The sequence below is a fragment of the Sceloporus occidentalis genome, unplaced genomic scaffold (assembly GCF_023333645.1).
Source record: "Sceloporus occidentalis isolate IW3139 unplaced genomic scaffold, rSceOcc1.0.p SCAF_2, whole genome shotgun sequence".
Lineage (NCBI taxonomy): Eukaryota > Metazoa > Chordata > Lepidosauria > Squamata > Phrynosomatidae > Sceloporus > Sceloporus occidentalis.
In genome coordinates, this window is record NW_028316982.1 from 257,754,427 (window position 1) to 257,769,995 (window position 15,569).

Genomic DNA, 15,569 nt, shown 5'->3' on the forward strand with positions numbered 1-15,569 from the left:
ATCATTTCCCCCATTTCTTCCTCTGAAATATAGCCTACGGCACCTGATATGTATTGGCAATCTCCCATCCAAGTATGAACCATGGCTGACACTGCTTAGCTTTCAAGGTCAGACAGGATCTGGTGCCTTTATAGTATTTAGGAGCATAGCCAAATGTTCTTCTGATCTCACTCTCCATTCTTCAAAAGTCAGGGAATGGCTGTTCAGATGGGAATGGCTGTTCCTTCTTATCTGTTGACCACTTGACAGCCTGCTCTAGTGAATTTGCAATATACTTTGCAGATAAAATTAGTCAGATTCACTCTGATTTGAACTCTGTAGTTGAGATAGGTACAGTGGGTATAATATTGGTGCCTGCTTGTCCTCTATTATTGGATACATTTCAATTTATGCAGCCTGATTATGTGGACAGGATCCTTGGAGAGGTGACAGACACCACATGTATACTGGATGCTTGCCCTACCTGGCTTCTGAAAGAAGTTAGACAGTTGGTTTTGGTGAAACTCTCAGCAGCTTTCAACACCATCAAAATAATATCCTTCTGCACTGCTTCTCTGGTATGGGAGTTGAGGATGCAGTGTGATGCAGTGGTTCTGGTCTTTCTTGGAGGAGTGAACTTAAAAGGTGGTGTTGGATGTTTGATCCCCAGGCCTGTGGTCCCTCAGGTTTCTGTTTTGACCCCTATGCTGTTTGACAATACATCTACATGAAACTGCTAGGAAAAGTCTGCTGGGTAAGGGTTTTAGGGTGTGGTATCATGTTACCCACCTCTACCTCTCCTTCCCATCTTATTTCCCATCTTATTTCCAAGAAAGTTGTCTTAGTACTGAACCAATGTTTGTTGTTAGTAATGAGGGCAATGAAATTGAAACTTAGAATAGACAGGACACATTCTGGGTTAATTGAAAGGCAGCTCAAGAAATGGCGATGCCATATGTGCTAGATGGTTACACTCCCATTCACAGCTTGGGTGTAGCCAGCCCTTTGTATCCAGGGGGGCCCTCCATTTCAGACCCCCCGTGGATGTCCAAAACCTCAAGACCTCATGTCCCTTGGTTTTAATGGCAATGCATTATGTGCACAGCTGCAGAGGCCTGCATGCACCGCTACTGGGGTAATTGGGGCAGGGGCATCCACGGATGCTCAAATCTGTGAATTGCAAGCCTGCAGTTGGGGAGGGCAAACTGTACTCCTGGACTCATATCTGAGCCTGAACGCCCAGGTTTCAGTACTGGCCCAAAGAGCATTTGCTCATCTAAATTAGTGCACCAGCTCCATCCGTTCCTTGAGATGTCGGATCTAGCTACGGCGACACAAGCCTTGATTATAGCCCTTTTGTACTACTGCAACACATTCTAATATGGGGCTGCCTTTGGAAACTGTTTGGAAACTTCAATGGGTCTACAATGCTGTGGCCAAAACAGTGACTGGGCCAGTTATAGGGAGCATATAACTCCCTTGTTTAAATAGTTTTACTGGCTGCAGGTTCATTTTTGAGCACGTTTCAAAGTGCTGATCATGACCAACAAAGACCTATAGCTTAGGTTCAGACTATATGAAAGACACTATCTCCAATATGAACCTACAGGAGTTCTAAAATCTTAAGGGGAAGGCTTTCTTAGTAAGGACATGAGAGACAGCCTTCTCAGTGGCTGCTCCCACCCTCTGGAATTCCCCTCTGTGGGAGGCTAGGCTGGCCCCTCCGTGCTTTCCTTTTGCTGATAGACAAAAACCTTTTAGTTTAAGCAGGTTTTTAATACATAATTGTTCCCAGGAAAGTTTCTTACTGAGGTGCCTACTTTATTTGTTTATTTTTGCATGTGTCTTATATAATATTATACTGTTTTAAATACGACTGTAATTGTTTTAAAATTATATTGTTAGGTTTTAACTGATTTTGTTTTGTGAGCCGTCTTTGGTCCCATTCCAGGAGAAAGGCAGCATATAAGTGAAATAAATGAATAAACAAATAAATTCAAGAGAGCTATCACAGCAAAATCTTGAGTCCTGGGGGTGGAGGGTGGGGAGTCATAGCTGACTTTAACATCTGAAATTGTTACACTATGCTGGGCAATGTAGAATTGCAGACTTGGTATATTTCACAATCCTACACATGAACCACAATAAAATGATAAGTTCGCCATAAGCCAGAAATGATTTGAAGTCACACAACAAACAAAAATGAAGAGGGTTGAGGAATTTTTTTTTAAAGGAAGAAAAAGAAGTGTGTCATGTAATTTAACTCACACTCTGGGATTTTCCATGTTAAAGCCCATAGGGCCTCCCACTCTTCTCAAACAGGTCACAAAGTTATGGGCTAGCTCCATGTTCCTGCTAGTGCATACCACTATCCAGTTCTCCAAAGGCGGCACTCCAATTATTTTCATATTGCGCATATCTCTGAGCCAGTCACCAGCATTCATTGGCATACACTGTAAGATTAAAAACAAAGCAATAGCAAATAAATCAGTATCTCAAGGCTGGAAGATTGTGAATGAATTATGTACTAATGAACATTTTAAATTCTATTTCAGGTGGCTAGCTTTAAATTCTACATAAATTCAACATTTCCATCTAAAATATAACACACAAACAGATAAGCAAACACCACAATGCACAGACGATACTGCCTGCTTTTAGTTGATTGTGAAAATGCTCTAGTTTGAAATACTTTCTCCATAAAGCTACAAGCCTAAACACATTCACTAATGAGTCAACTCCATTACACATACTGGGGTTAGCTTCCAAATAAACATGCACACGATTGTGCTAGGAGAGTTATAATAATGGGCATATTTATAATAGAACTGAGCACCAACCTGAGAAGTAAAGTGCATGTGTACAGTATATAACTCTGGCTTCCTTGTGGAGGGTGAAAACGCCAGTTGACTTTATGCAATTAATGTGCATGTATTTGTGTACGACAAATACTAGGGTGAATAGCATCAAGAATGTGGTGGATGGGTAGAGAAGGAAGAGTTTAACCCCTTTTCTTCTCTTCTAGTCCCAGTTACAATTATCACAATATTGTTTAAATCTAGACAGAGAAGGCTTCCTTGTTGGCTGATACAAAGAACATCTTTGGAGGAAACAGAAGGGAATTTTCACTGGGACCATGACAAGGGAAAGGGGGATGAAATAGGTTTTAAGATGGGCTATAAAAGTTGGATACAAATTAAACAGGCAGGCAGACAAACAAATGTAAGTATCGTTTTCCTGATCTCCTCCAGATCTTCAGTTTCAATGCTCCATTCATCAGCTGACATTTACACTATAACTAGTCTCCAAGATGGCTGAGTGGGAGGAGTCATCAAAGTCTTGTCTTCAGCTATCATGAGATCATGTGGTTCTTCCTGCCTGACTCTGGGGGGTGATGGGAATATAACCCAAGTTATGTGGATTCTTCCTCTCACCAACCAAGAGAATATAGAAATACTAACCTAATTAACATGCAGTCCTACCCACTGTCTATGAACAGGAAAGGTCTCCCACCCATTAAACCTCTCACATTTGTGTTTTGTGTTAAATATTGATCTGGCATATCAAACATTGACCAGACTGCAGTCAAGAAATAAGAAAAAGACTAGGAATGGGAAGGGCAGCTATGGTGTTTATCACACTGAGGTTTTTGCAGCTTTTTGCAGCTCAGTTCTGACGTGACTGTGGGTCCAATGATGCAAATTCATGCAATAACATGATGTGTTATCACACGCGATTCCTTTCTATGGGGGCTCTTTCCATGGGGCTTCGGCAGTGAATCTAAAGTGACTCCTCATTTTGATGAATTTGGAAAAAAGTGAATTCACAGAATTCGCTTCCAAGCTCACTTTGATTTCACTCCAAATTGGTTTGGTGTGGAATGCAACTTTGCTTCTGCTCTGGTACACCACCACAACCCCCCCCCCCGAGTTGCAAATTTCCCATGATGCAGTGCTGCAATTTCCCCCCATTTCCTTTCAGTGGTCCTTTCACTTTCAGGACAACTTTCAGGGCAACTCATTTTTTTGGAATATATACATGTGTGTATGTATGTGCGTGAATGTGAATATACAGATATGTATGTGTATATCTATCTGTGTGTGTGTGTGTGTGTGTGTGTGTGTTGAAATTGCTGAAATGGAAGGGAAAATAAAAAAGGGGATGAAGAAGACACAGAAATATTCACGAGGCAAATAGTCATACAATCACGCGAAACAGGGAACAAGAACTTGCGCCCCTTTTTACCCCAGAAACATACAAGGTCACGATGTGTTCAGACCCCCACTGAGCATGCGCAAAGGTGCCGATTCGAATAGTTGAATCCACATAGTATGCATCGGTGTGGTAATACAATTTTCACTCACTCAGCTTTGCATGAATCTGCATCACATGACTTGCTAGGAAAGGTAGAGGATAGAAGAAAGAGAGGAAGACCACAAACCAAATGGATAGACTCAATCAGGGGGTTATGGGCAAGTGCTTGCAGGATCTGGGCAAGGCAGTGGAAGACAGGGATTCTTGGAGACATCTAATCCACAGGGTCGACATGAGTCGGGACCAACTCGAAGGCAGCTAACAACAACATAAAATATGTCCCCATAAATAATGTTTGAAATCTTCCTGGAGTCTCCCCTAACAGGAGCCACGTTCAAGTATGTGAAGTAAAATGGTAAAAAGTAATTAAAAAAAAATACATACCATCTCATTTTGCATGAGGATTTTTTCTGAGGTGACCACACGACCAGTCAAGGAAGCCTGGCACCCAAGTTGCAGTCCCCAGCTTTCTAATTCTAAGCGAGCATCTTTGTTTCTGCAAGAAAATTTGAAACAGTACCCTTACATATAATGCCTGGAACAACTATTTCAACACCTCCCCCCCCCCCAGCATAAATAAATACAGAAAGACAAAGCAGCAAATCATATAATTCATGATTTTCTCATTTCTCTCACTGGTTTAGCAAAAATGTGGCATAGTAGTTGAGAATTGCTTCCAAATGAGTGAAGCCTTGCAATGAGTTGTGACCAAGTAATCACTTTTTAAAACAGTGGGAGTCTTGTTGTTGTGAAATTCCACCCACTGCCCAAAATACAAACAAGAGAAAAAACACCACTAGCTCACAACTAAAAGTGTGTAAAGGCCAATTACATTTCAGGCCCCCGTCCCCCAATCTGTAGAAGGTTCAGATGGTAAGTTGAAGAGTTCATTTAGACCTAGATGCTAGGTTGACTATAACATCAATCTAACCCTCGCATGTAACCCCATTCATTATAAGCTATGTCATGGACATATATGAATATTTCACATTTTCATGACTACTGAATTTTGTAGCAACTTCTCACATCCATTATACCCCTAAGGTTTTCAACATTAATTATAACATAATTATAAAATTCAAAAACATTACATGAGAAACATCACCATTTTTCTTAATTTTGCTGCTGAAGGGCTTTAATTTAAAGATTTAACAAATAAATGTTACCAAAAAATACCAGTATTCTTTAACTCCTCAAAACTGCAGAGCTTTAGAGAATAATTTGTGAGGGAGGAAAGAGTTCTTAATATCCTCTGGTCCTCCTAAACCCGTAGCTCCCAACCTTCCTAATGCCGCGACGCTTTAATACAGTTCCTCATGTTGTGGTGACCCAAACCCATGAAATTATTTTCATTGCTACTTCATAACTGCAATTAAATAGGTGTTTTCCAATGGTCTTAGTTGACCCCCATGAAAGGGTCATTCAACCCCCAAAGGGGTCCCGACCCACAGGTTGGGAACCACTGTCCCAAACTGTATAGGACTTTCAAAGGTCAAAACCAGTATCCCAAAGGAAAAGAAAAACAAACCAATTGTAACCAATGTAGCTATTACAGAACTGGAACTATTACAGAACTAGGTTTGACCAAAAGCTTCTAGTTAAAAGCATGTCAGCATTTTGATCAACAGAAATCCCTGAATAATTAAGGCAGAAGTATATTCTTAGATGTCCAGTCTAGATAGCTTACATAGGTCTGGATACTGCATATAAACTGGGTGAATTAAAATTAAAAATTGTTATGTACACTCCTGACACCATGCCCATTTTTAATTTTTAAGAAGTCTTACTCTGAATGTCCCCACTCTGCCCTTTGGAGGTTGGGGGATTTTTCCTTGTTTTTTGCCATCCCTGACTTACATTACAGCTCCATCTAAGACTCATCTACAAGATTATTTATTGTATCATCAGAAGTTCTCTGATCTTGGACATCTGAATGAAGACCTAATTGAGTTAATACAGGTCAGTACTGACATGGAAGGGCATAAGCACAACAGAAAAGGTGGAGGTAAGAAGAGCACAGAAAAAGCATTAGGGAATAAATCCATAGTGGCTGTTTGGTAATAATTAAAATGTGGGCTTTTTATTAACTGGAATGTACTAAGCCCTGATTCTGTGGAACCATCCATGTCAGGATGTTTAAAGGAAAAATACCTTTGTGTTCCATATAATAACCGATTATGGTCCTGTAACTCCATCTAGGGGTTGCAGTGATTGGATAAATCTGACCAGTGCCTGGAGTGCAATCTAATATGCCTGGGACAGGAGTATGTCACACTAATATACCCTAAATACCCTAATGGCACAAGATCCCATCTGAACTTGGAAGCTAAGCAAGGTCAGCCCTGGTTAATATTTGGATGGGAGACCACCAATGAATGCCAGGTGTTGTAGGCTATATCTCTGAAGAAGGAACTGGCAAAACCACTGCTGTGTATTCCTCACCTAAGAAAAATTCATGAGGTCACCATAAGTCGACAGGTGACCTGAAGGCACAGACACACACATCACACTGAACTCAATTATACCAAAGTCTGATTGAGCATATATGGATAGGATTGCTCTATAATAATGAATTTACAGAGATCAATGCTGCTGACTTGTTTTTATTTCTTACATACAGTATATGTAACAGTAAATGATAAACATTTTAGTCAAGCCAAATTTGCAATCACATCTATTTGGAGAGAGTTCAAAGTCACAACAACCAACTGCACTCATCAGAGAAGGTAGCACTGGTAAAACACAATTTTGAAGTCTGTCTGAAAGCCTGAACTGAAAGGATCAAGTATAATTTTTAAAAAAGTAAGGACCTAAACAGACAGACCAAAGTAAAGCTACTTCAGGTCACTTTGGAGGTATGCTGACTGTTTAAATGACACATGCATCTTAAGAGGGCAGAAGCTGCGCCAAAGCTGCGCTTCAGTCCTTAGGAATGGAGAGTGGCTTCAGTGCAGCTTCCAAACTCGTAGGATGCATGCATCATTTAAACAGCATACCTCCGAAGCAGATTTATTTTGGCCTGTCTGTTTGAGCCCTATGTTCCTTAGAAAAGGAGCCATCGCCAAGAGAAGGCCCTGACTCCACCACTGCACAATCTGATAGAGAACTAAATATTCTTTGTTACTTTTCAACATACAGTATTATTCTACAGTTCAAAGGTTCTCACCCTCATGAGAAACTGAAATTAAGTTTTCCTCATTTGTTTAACATTCTGTTCAGGTGATAAGACTTATCATTTCATTGTCATGGCGACTACATTACCTGACTACTCACAATTTTGAACAGCTTGAGCTGCAGCTGCAAAATTCCTCTGCTAGTTAACTAAAAGTATGTATTTATTATTATTGGCATCTAAAAAGCACAAGGATGCGTGCTTCAACACAATAAATGTGCTTGGTATTCAACACAAAATGTCAGTCCCACAGAAGCCCCTATATTCTTCACACTTCCTTCTCCTCCAGTCTTAAATCCCTCAGGGCGCCATTCTATCCCCCATGCTATTAAACATTTACATGAAGCCGCTGGTAGAGATCATCCGGAGACATGGGGCGCGGTGTTATCAGTACGCTGATGACACCCAGATTTATTTCTCTATGTCTTTGACTGCTGCAGTGACTAGGGATGGCATCTCTCCTCTGGACACCTGAATGGGGTCAGTAATGGGCTGGATGAGGGGAAACAAACTCAGGTTGAATCCAGAGAAAACAGAGGTACTAGCGATAGGTTCCCTAGGTCCTGGACAGGAAATTAGTCAACCTGTCCTGGATGGGGCCACACTTCCCCTAAAGAACGAAGTTTGCAGTTTGGGAGTACTCCTGGACTCATCGCTACAATAGTCATCTCAAGTAGATGCGACAGCCAGGAGTGCTTGGTACCAACTTCGGTTGATGCGCCAACTGCGTCCCTACCTGGGCCGAAAGGACCTTGAAGCAGTGGCAGTTGCACTGGTAATCTCTCGCCTTGATTTCTGTAATATGCTCTACATGGGGCTATCCTTGTACCAAGTTCGGAAGTTTCAGTTAGTACAAAACGCATCAGCCAGATTGGTTACTGGTTCTTTGAAATTTGACCATATAACACCTATTTTGAAAGATTTTCATTGGCTACCTATTAGCTTCCGGGCGCAATACAAGGTGTTGGTTATCACCTATAAAGCCCTACATGGCTTGGGCCCGAGTTACTTAAAGGAACGCCTCTTCCTGTATAATCCGCCCTGCACTCTCAGACTTCCCAAAGAACCTTTACCTCAGTGGCTTCTAAACTATGTAACAACCTCCCGGAAGAGATCCGTCTTATTACCTCCTTGGAGGGTTTCAAGAGGGCAGTTAAGACGGATCTCTTCTGGCAAGCCTATCCACCCAATCTTCTGTAACAACATCATTCACTCTTCTATCCAGGATCAGAACATTTTATCTTATAAACGTTGACTGCACTGTTTTTAACTGTTTTAATGTTTGAAATTATATGTTGTATTCTTGTATTTTATTGTTACTGTTGGGTTGTAATCCCACCTCGATCCAACTGGGAGAGGCAGCAAAATAAAATTATTATTATTATTATTATTATTATTATTATTATTATTATTATTATTGGACTCTTTGACTGAATCAGCTATGTGACAGGCAGAAATTCAACAAGCAAAAATCTTAATGTAGATCAGAGATGGTCTATTTTTGTATTCTGCAATGAGGGATTTGCCTGAGTCTTTAACCCTTTTTGTGAGTCTGCGTAATAAACAAAATCCCACATAGCACTTAATGCTAAAACATTATAGAGCATATGTGACCACACATATCTAAATAATATCACATTTATATTATCTATAAAATTTAAAAGACATAATATTAGTTTCCATGGGAAAACTTCAATATTAATAACAGAAATGTATGTATGTGCCCTTCAAATCTGCCTGTCAATTTATGGTAATCCCATGAATTTCACGGAGTTTTCTTAGGTAAGCAATACTGAGATGATTTTGCCAGTTCCTTCCTCTGAAATATGTATAGTCTACAGCACCTGATATTTGTCTCCCATACTGACATGTGAAATATCTCCATTTTCTCTGTCTTGAAATAATGACACTCATCCCTCCATATCTGCAGCTTTGATATTTGCTGATTTGATTAATATGTTCTGTCTAGGAATCTCTCTAAAAGTTGCACTGAAAGACCTAGAGATTCCTGGAGAGAATACTCTACTAGCATTTGTAGCTCAAGTTCAGTTCTATGGTCAGTGTCTGTTGGACATTGACCACAGAGTTTCACTGGAGGACCTAGAGATTCCTAGAGGTGTCCTCTCAGGTAAAAACATAGTGGTTTTGTTATCTGTGGTTTTTCCATATTCACTGGGGTTTTGTGCCCTTATGGAGGGACATGTCTATTGTTTTAATCATCAAACTGCAGAGAAACTTTCTACTACTTTTATTAAAACTGTGAATGTCTTCTTAGGGGGGGAATCTTCAGTAGTCAGATTTAGTCCATGGGTCAATAGTTACTGAACTGTCATATAAATTGCCCACTCACCACTAACGTATTTTGCTGCCTGCAATTCATTCTGGGATGCTATGCCTGAAGCGATCTGAAGTCCAGATGCATGAGTCAGGCAACAGAACTTGTAGAAGCAAGACTATTACCTTTGAATATTGTCAGCAAGCCTAGACAGGCGTTGATGTCTGACCTCTGGGGATAAGTGAGTTTCTTGAGCCAAATCCTTCATTAAACGGAAATCAGAAGTTGCACGGCTGCTCAAACCTAACAAAAGAATTTTGGAGCATTTTGACATCCGAAAAATTGATTTTGTGATCTAGTGAAAAGAAAATAGTACGATATATGAGGTACAAATGCTTCATGTCCCTCATCTCTTTTAGAAATCCTTCATCCAAAGGAAACATTAATTAAACTTGTTAAACTTGTGATTCATTCAGTGACAAAAGTGTACAGAAAAAACTGCATAGACTTTTAAAAAATGTGCAGAACTAAAAAGGTGGACATTTGTAACATAATTAGCCAAAAGAGGGCAAGTGTACAATTAAAAAAACAAAACTCTGAAGACAGACAGACATCCACAGCTCAATGGATGGGGCTCCAGGGGTACACAGGAATTTTGGCTTTCACAGTTTGACTTCCTCTCATACAACTGAATGGACATGTTCCTCTTCAGGTCATGCAATGGCTCAAGGAACAAGTTTTTTCCCTTCTTACTAAAACAGGGTCCCAAAATACAGAAAATCATCTTGCCCCTTGAGCCATTGCACGAGCAATTATAATGAATGTATTGATGTGCAAATCATACAAATGTATTGCTTCTTCCTTGGGTTTTTGCAACCTACAAGCACTTTCTTCCTACATGCTCATCAAAATGATGCATATTTTCCCAGTAACAAGAGACCCTGCTACATGAACACAAGTGCACATTATCACAGATATGGGGATCCTAGCCAAAAAAAACCCCACCCAACCCCTCCTAACAGCATGTAAGTCCCACCCACGCTGTAACGAGCATGAGCATACACTAGACATCACATTAACTGAGGGTACTGTGTTGTAACATTCAATGTGCCCCTTCTTAAGAAGCTGCTTGGAGGGACTGGGAGAGACAAAAATACATTAAATAAATTAAAGTGCTTTAAAATAAGACAGATGTTTCAAACTGAGTTCTTTCCCAGCCTTATTACCACATGTTAGCTGAAGACATCACAAATTAAATGTGCAAAGAATGTGTTTGATCACTATGGCGTTTCACCATATGAGGAAGACTCCTACATACAAGTTTCCACTGGATCTGACTGAAATTTTCTTATTTCTCCAAAGTAAGAGAAGTGAGCTTGTTCTAAGAAGGTTTTGGCTAAAATCACCTCTTGTGGGCCCTGAGTATTGGAGGACTGGATGACGTCAAGTTCAGACTTGCTTTAAATTAACTACTCTAACATGAAATTATGCTCTAATGGGCAGACCACTTAACAGCTGTTAACCTGTCATGTAGCAGAGTTCAGGGACCAGATGGACCACACGAGGTTCAACAGTTTTGCTGCCTTTCAATTTCAGCTGGCTGACGAGCATGGGTTGATTTAGGTCAGTCAAATCTACATCATATTGCTGTTCAAGGAAATACAAAATTAGAGGTAAGTTAGGCAATCCCATTGTGCATCCATGGTATTATGGCTAGAAAGCACATGGCAAGGCAAAGTGGGAGTTCCAAGTGGCAGGTACTGGAAGACAGTGGTGGCAGCCCCACAGTTCTTCTAGGCTCCTTGGATGTTCTTTTTTGTAAAAGGAGCATGTCCAAAGGAGGGCGACTAAAATGGTGAAGGGTCTGGAAACCTTGCCCTATGAGGAACGCCTTAGGGAGCTGGGGATGTTTAGCCTGGAGAAAAGAAGGTTAAGAGGTGATATGATAGCTCTGTTTAAATATTTGAAGGGATGTCATATTGAGGAGGGAGCAAGCTTGTTTTCTGCTGCTCCAGAGACTAGGACCCGGAGCAATGGATGCAAGCTGCAGGAAAAGAGATTCCACCTCAACATTAGGAGGAACTTCCTGACAGTAAGGGCTGTTCGACAGTGGAACACACTTCCTCAGAGTATAGTGGAGTCTCCCTCCTTGGAGGTCTTCAAACGGAGGCTGGATGGCCATCTGTCGGGGATGCTTTGATTTGGATTTCCTGCATGGCAGGGGGTTGGACTGGATGGCCCTTGTGGTCTCTTCCAACTCTATGATTCTATGATAGACCTGTGTATGCCACAGAACCTGTCCTGGCCCCTCTAAATTGGTTTGCTGCCTCAGATGTGATGGAGGATACTACTCCCTTACCAGCACACAATACAAATTTAGTTTCTGTATGTGGAATTGGGGGTGGGGCTCTTGTTCATAAGCTCAGGCAGTAAAATATCTTAGTATGGAAGCAGTCAAAATACACAAAATATAAAATGGAACTTCACCTTGAGTCCAAAAGACACTATCCTATATATGCGCCAGAGAAGATGGGCAGGAAGGAGTGGCCTGAGTTTGCTCTGGTCAGAACTGGGTCAGGATAGCGCCAACCCACTCCCAAAGTGTGCCGCAGACACCTGCTCCCAACCGGTACCTCCAGCAGCCAAGTTATTCTGGCTCCTTTTTGTTCAGATCCAAAGTACCACAACCCAGCATCAGCATGACTTTGGGCTGCTTTGAAGGCATGTGTCATTTGAACGCCATGCCTCCAAAGCGGCCAGAAGCTGATTCATTTGGCCTGTCTGTTCCATGCCTATATTTCACTTCCATTTTTATGATATTTCACAACTAAGATCCTTCCCAACTTTCCTTTCACAGTTATGGCATGTTCTGTCCAGACTTGACAACTAAGAATATTGTTGTATTTACCTGTTTGTAGTAATCTTCATAAGTGATCTGAGTACCATCACTTTTTTGGAATGTATCTGTTGGCTTCACAGACCACTCAATATCATCAATACGGTAAGTCTTGTTGTTATATCTGAAATGGGTAATCAAGAACACAAAAATCCAAATGCTATCCTTATCTATCACAGTCCTAGTCTGATCCAGCAGAATTCTCTCTTCAACTAAGATTAAAGGCTAAGAATGTACAAGAATACAGCGCCCCAACTATGAAAAAGAAAAGAAGCACCATTATTTTTCTTTTCCAAATGACTTACACTTTTTTAAAAAAATTCTACTTGTACAGGACTGCAGTTCTCCTCTATTTAAAAAAAATTAAAGATGCAAATGCATAAGAGCTTTTTTTAAAAAAAAAAACCTTAGATTGGTCCTGTTATTTCTATATTTATTTTAGTGAAATGTTTAAAATTGCACATCATCCTTGCAGACACCAAAGTGGTATTTAAAACTGTGATTAAAATTACATGAAAAAATAATAATACAATATAAACTCTGCAGATATTTTGCTCTGTTATTCTGCAGCAAAACACTTTACTTCTCCCCATATCAACCTTCGCTCCTTCGGTGATGGGTGTGCAGAAGATATCATGATCTACTACTACATTTCTGGATCAGTAACAGCAAGAGTTTCTGATTCTCAATAGTTTAATAGTAGCAGCAATTTGCAAGCTGCTGAAATAAAGAAGGCTTGGGGTGACCAGGAGTGAACTTTTGTGTGATTTCACTTCAGTTCCAGTATAAAAAACAAATCCCTATGCTCAGAATGTGCCCAGAGACATCATGATGTTTTACTTTTAGGTTTTTGCCTGGTTACCGGATCTTGAGGTTCTAACAAAAAACCCAGTAGCTCTGATGAGCCCAAGTCTAAATATCCCTGTCCTATGTGATGATGTTATCCCATGTAGACCCTTGAAGGGGAGAGAATTCATTCAGCAACAAGCTTTCTGAATACACTATAAAAAGGACTATAATTCTTGGCTAATCAGCTCAGTGTAGACACACACCTGAAAACACTACCATTTCAAAACAAACATTACCTCGTAAGAACAATAAGCCCAACCAGTTCCTTTTCACACATTTCTGTAAAACGTGCCTTATCCACATTGTCATACAGGTTGCTCATGAACTCCAAAACATTTTCGCTTCTGAGTACTTTGTGGCTAACATCAGCACACAGCATAATCCTGTTCTCATACTGTGTGACTGATGTAGCAAAACCTGGCCAAAGGGTCAATCTGAAATCAAGAAGAAAAAAGAAAAGGAGGGATGACTTAATCTTCATTCTAGACTCTGCACCACCTGAAAAAACTCCTCCTCCTGGTCCAAACACAAGGCTGGAAAGTTCCAGGCACCAGAAAGGGTTTCTTCAATCTCCCCCCTCCACAAAGCCCTGGAGTATCAAGGCTGGAACTTAGGTGCGGTACAGAGCGTCAAAAAGAAGCACCTCCCTGGTGCCTCTCTTTGCTCCACAGGAGCGCCGCAGCAAACAAATTGTGTGGCACCGCTGCACAACAAAAAAAGGAGCACCCAGAAGCGGCTCCTTTTTCTGGCGCTGCTGCGCTGCAGGAAAGCACCAGAGACGTTGTGATGATGTTGCAGCTGCGCCACCCCATTTGGAAGCCGTGCAGCTGCGACGTCATTACATGCCCCATCTGGTGGGCACGCCACAGCTGCAGTGCCCTTGTCACGTGCGAGGGTTGCTGGGCATGTGGGTGCTCCGTCCACCAGGCAACCCTCGCACGTGACGAGGGCGCTGCAAAGGCCCATCTGTTCTGGGCCATAGAATAGTCTTAAAAGAAGGCCAGATGTTCATTAAGGCCTTTACTGAATATTGTTCCCAGAGCAGCCAAACTGCACAGGAACCATATGCAGCCAGGAAGAAGCTGCCTACAGCGTCATAACGGCTTGCGGTGTCATAAGGGCTACAATAGAGCCACTTCATGTGCGCAATGGGTGGATGCTATGCATCACGTATGTCATCATAGCAGCCCCCGTGTGGACAGGAGGCCAGCACGATGGCAGCGGCGGCACATTTTAGGGTTCAGGAGCGTGCGGTTGCTGCGCGCTCCAAAACCCTAGAATTGGCAGCACCACGCTGCTTCCTTCCCGTGTGTACCAGGCCTAAGACACTGCAGAGCATTAATAAAATACAGTTTTGATCCAAGTGGCCTCCAATTTGCATTCAAGCAAAAAAAAGGCCTACATCACTAGTGTGAAACAAAAATCCAAAGAAAGAAAATATTCTCTGGAATTTACTGTGGAAGCCACTGGTTTTCAGCCAGAAAAGAAGATACAATTAAAGTGGATGATTATCAAATATACAGGACCATTTGAGAAAATTATATGCAGAAATAATAAAAGTTTGCTAGGTTTAAAACCGGCAGTAGAATTTAATCTGAATTATCTCTTCGAGCTACAGATCAGTGTATTTATTACATTTTAAGCATGGCAGTGTAAAAAGCTGCATCACATGAGCTGCAAGAAAACCTGTTAATGGATACAATTTAACAGTAAACATTTAAATTTGTTGGAAAAAGCTATAATCTAAGATTCTCTCTTCTATAATTACAGGATGAAGTAGTAGTTTACTTACTTGTGCTGGGGGATTTCAACTAGATCTGAAGGACTGTAGAAATTTCGTCCAATTTGGTGCATTGCTAACTTTTTCAAAACCCTAAAATTAAGTGTAAGTATTTAATATACCATGTAACATAAATATCCATATTTACTGAACAAACCACACTTACAGAAGATAAATTCATAGTAAACCTGACTTTGGCAGAAACTAGTCAATCTTTAAAACTATATATAGTAATTATGCTCCCCAATACTGTTATATAAAACAAGAGTATTTTCATATAACAAAATGATGGCTGGCCAACTTG

At 40.9% G+C, this 15,569-nt stretch overlaps 1 protein-coding gene across 5 annotated transcripts in view; it reads right to left on the reverse strand.

Annotated features, from left to right (window-relative positions):
* PIWIL4 (piwi like RNA-mediated gene silencing 4) overlaps positions 1 to 15,569 on the reverse strand; it is a 57,908-nt gene that overhangs the window by 16,649 nt on the left and 25,690 nt on the right. For 4 of the 5 annotated variants that reach the window (XM_089512819.1, XM_089512817.1, XM_089512820.1 and 1 more), the window contains exons 7-13: positions 15,278 to 15,358; positions 13,722 to 13,919; positions 12,649 to 12,760; positions 11,264 to 11,387; positions 9,926 to 10,043; positions 4,678 to 4,789; positions 2,248 to 2,432 (exon numbers count right to left, since the gene is read on the reverse strand). In XM_089512819.1, the coding sequence (XP_089368945.1) occupies positions 2,248 to 2,432; positions 4,678 to 4,789; positions 9,926 to 10,043; positions 11,264 to 11,387; positions 12,649 to 12,760; positions 13,722 to 13,919; positions 15,278 to 15,358 (930 nt within the window). The remainder of the gene's footprint in view (positions 1 to 2,247; positions 2,433 to 4,677; positions 4,790 to 9,925; positions 10,044 to 11,263; positions 11,388 to 12,648; positions 12,761 to 13,721; positions 13,920 to 15,277; positions 15,359 to 15,569) is intronic. The other variant, XM_089512821.1, reaches the window with a different exon arrangement.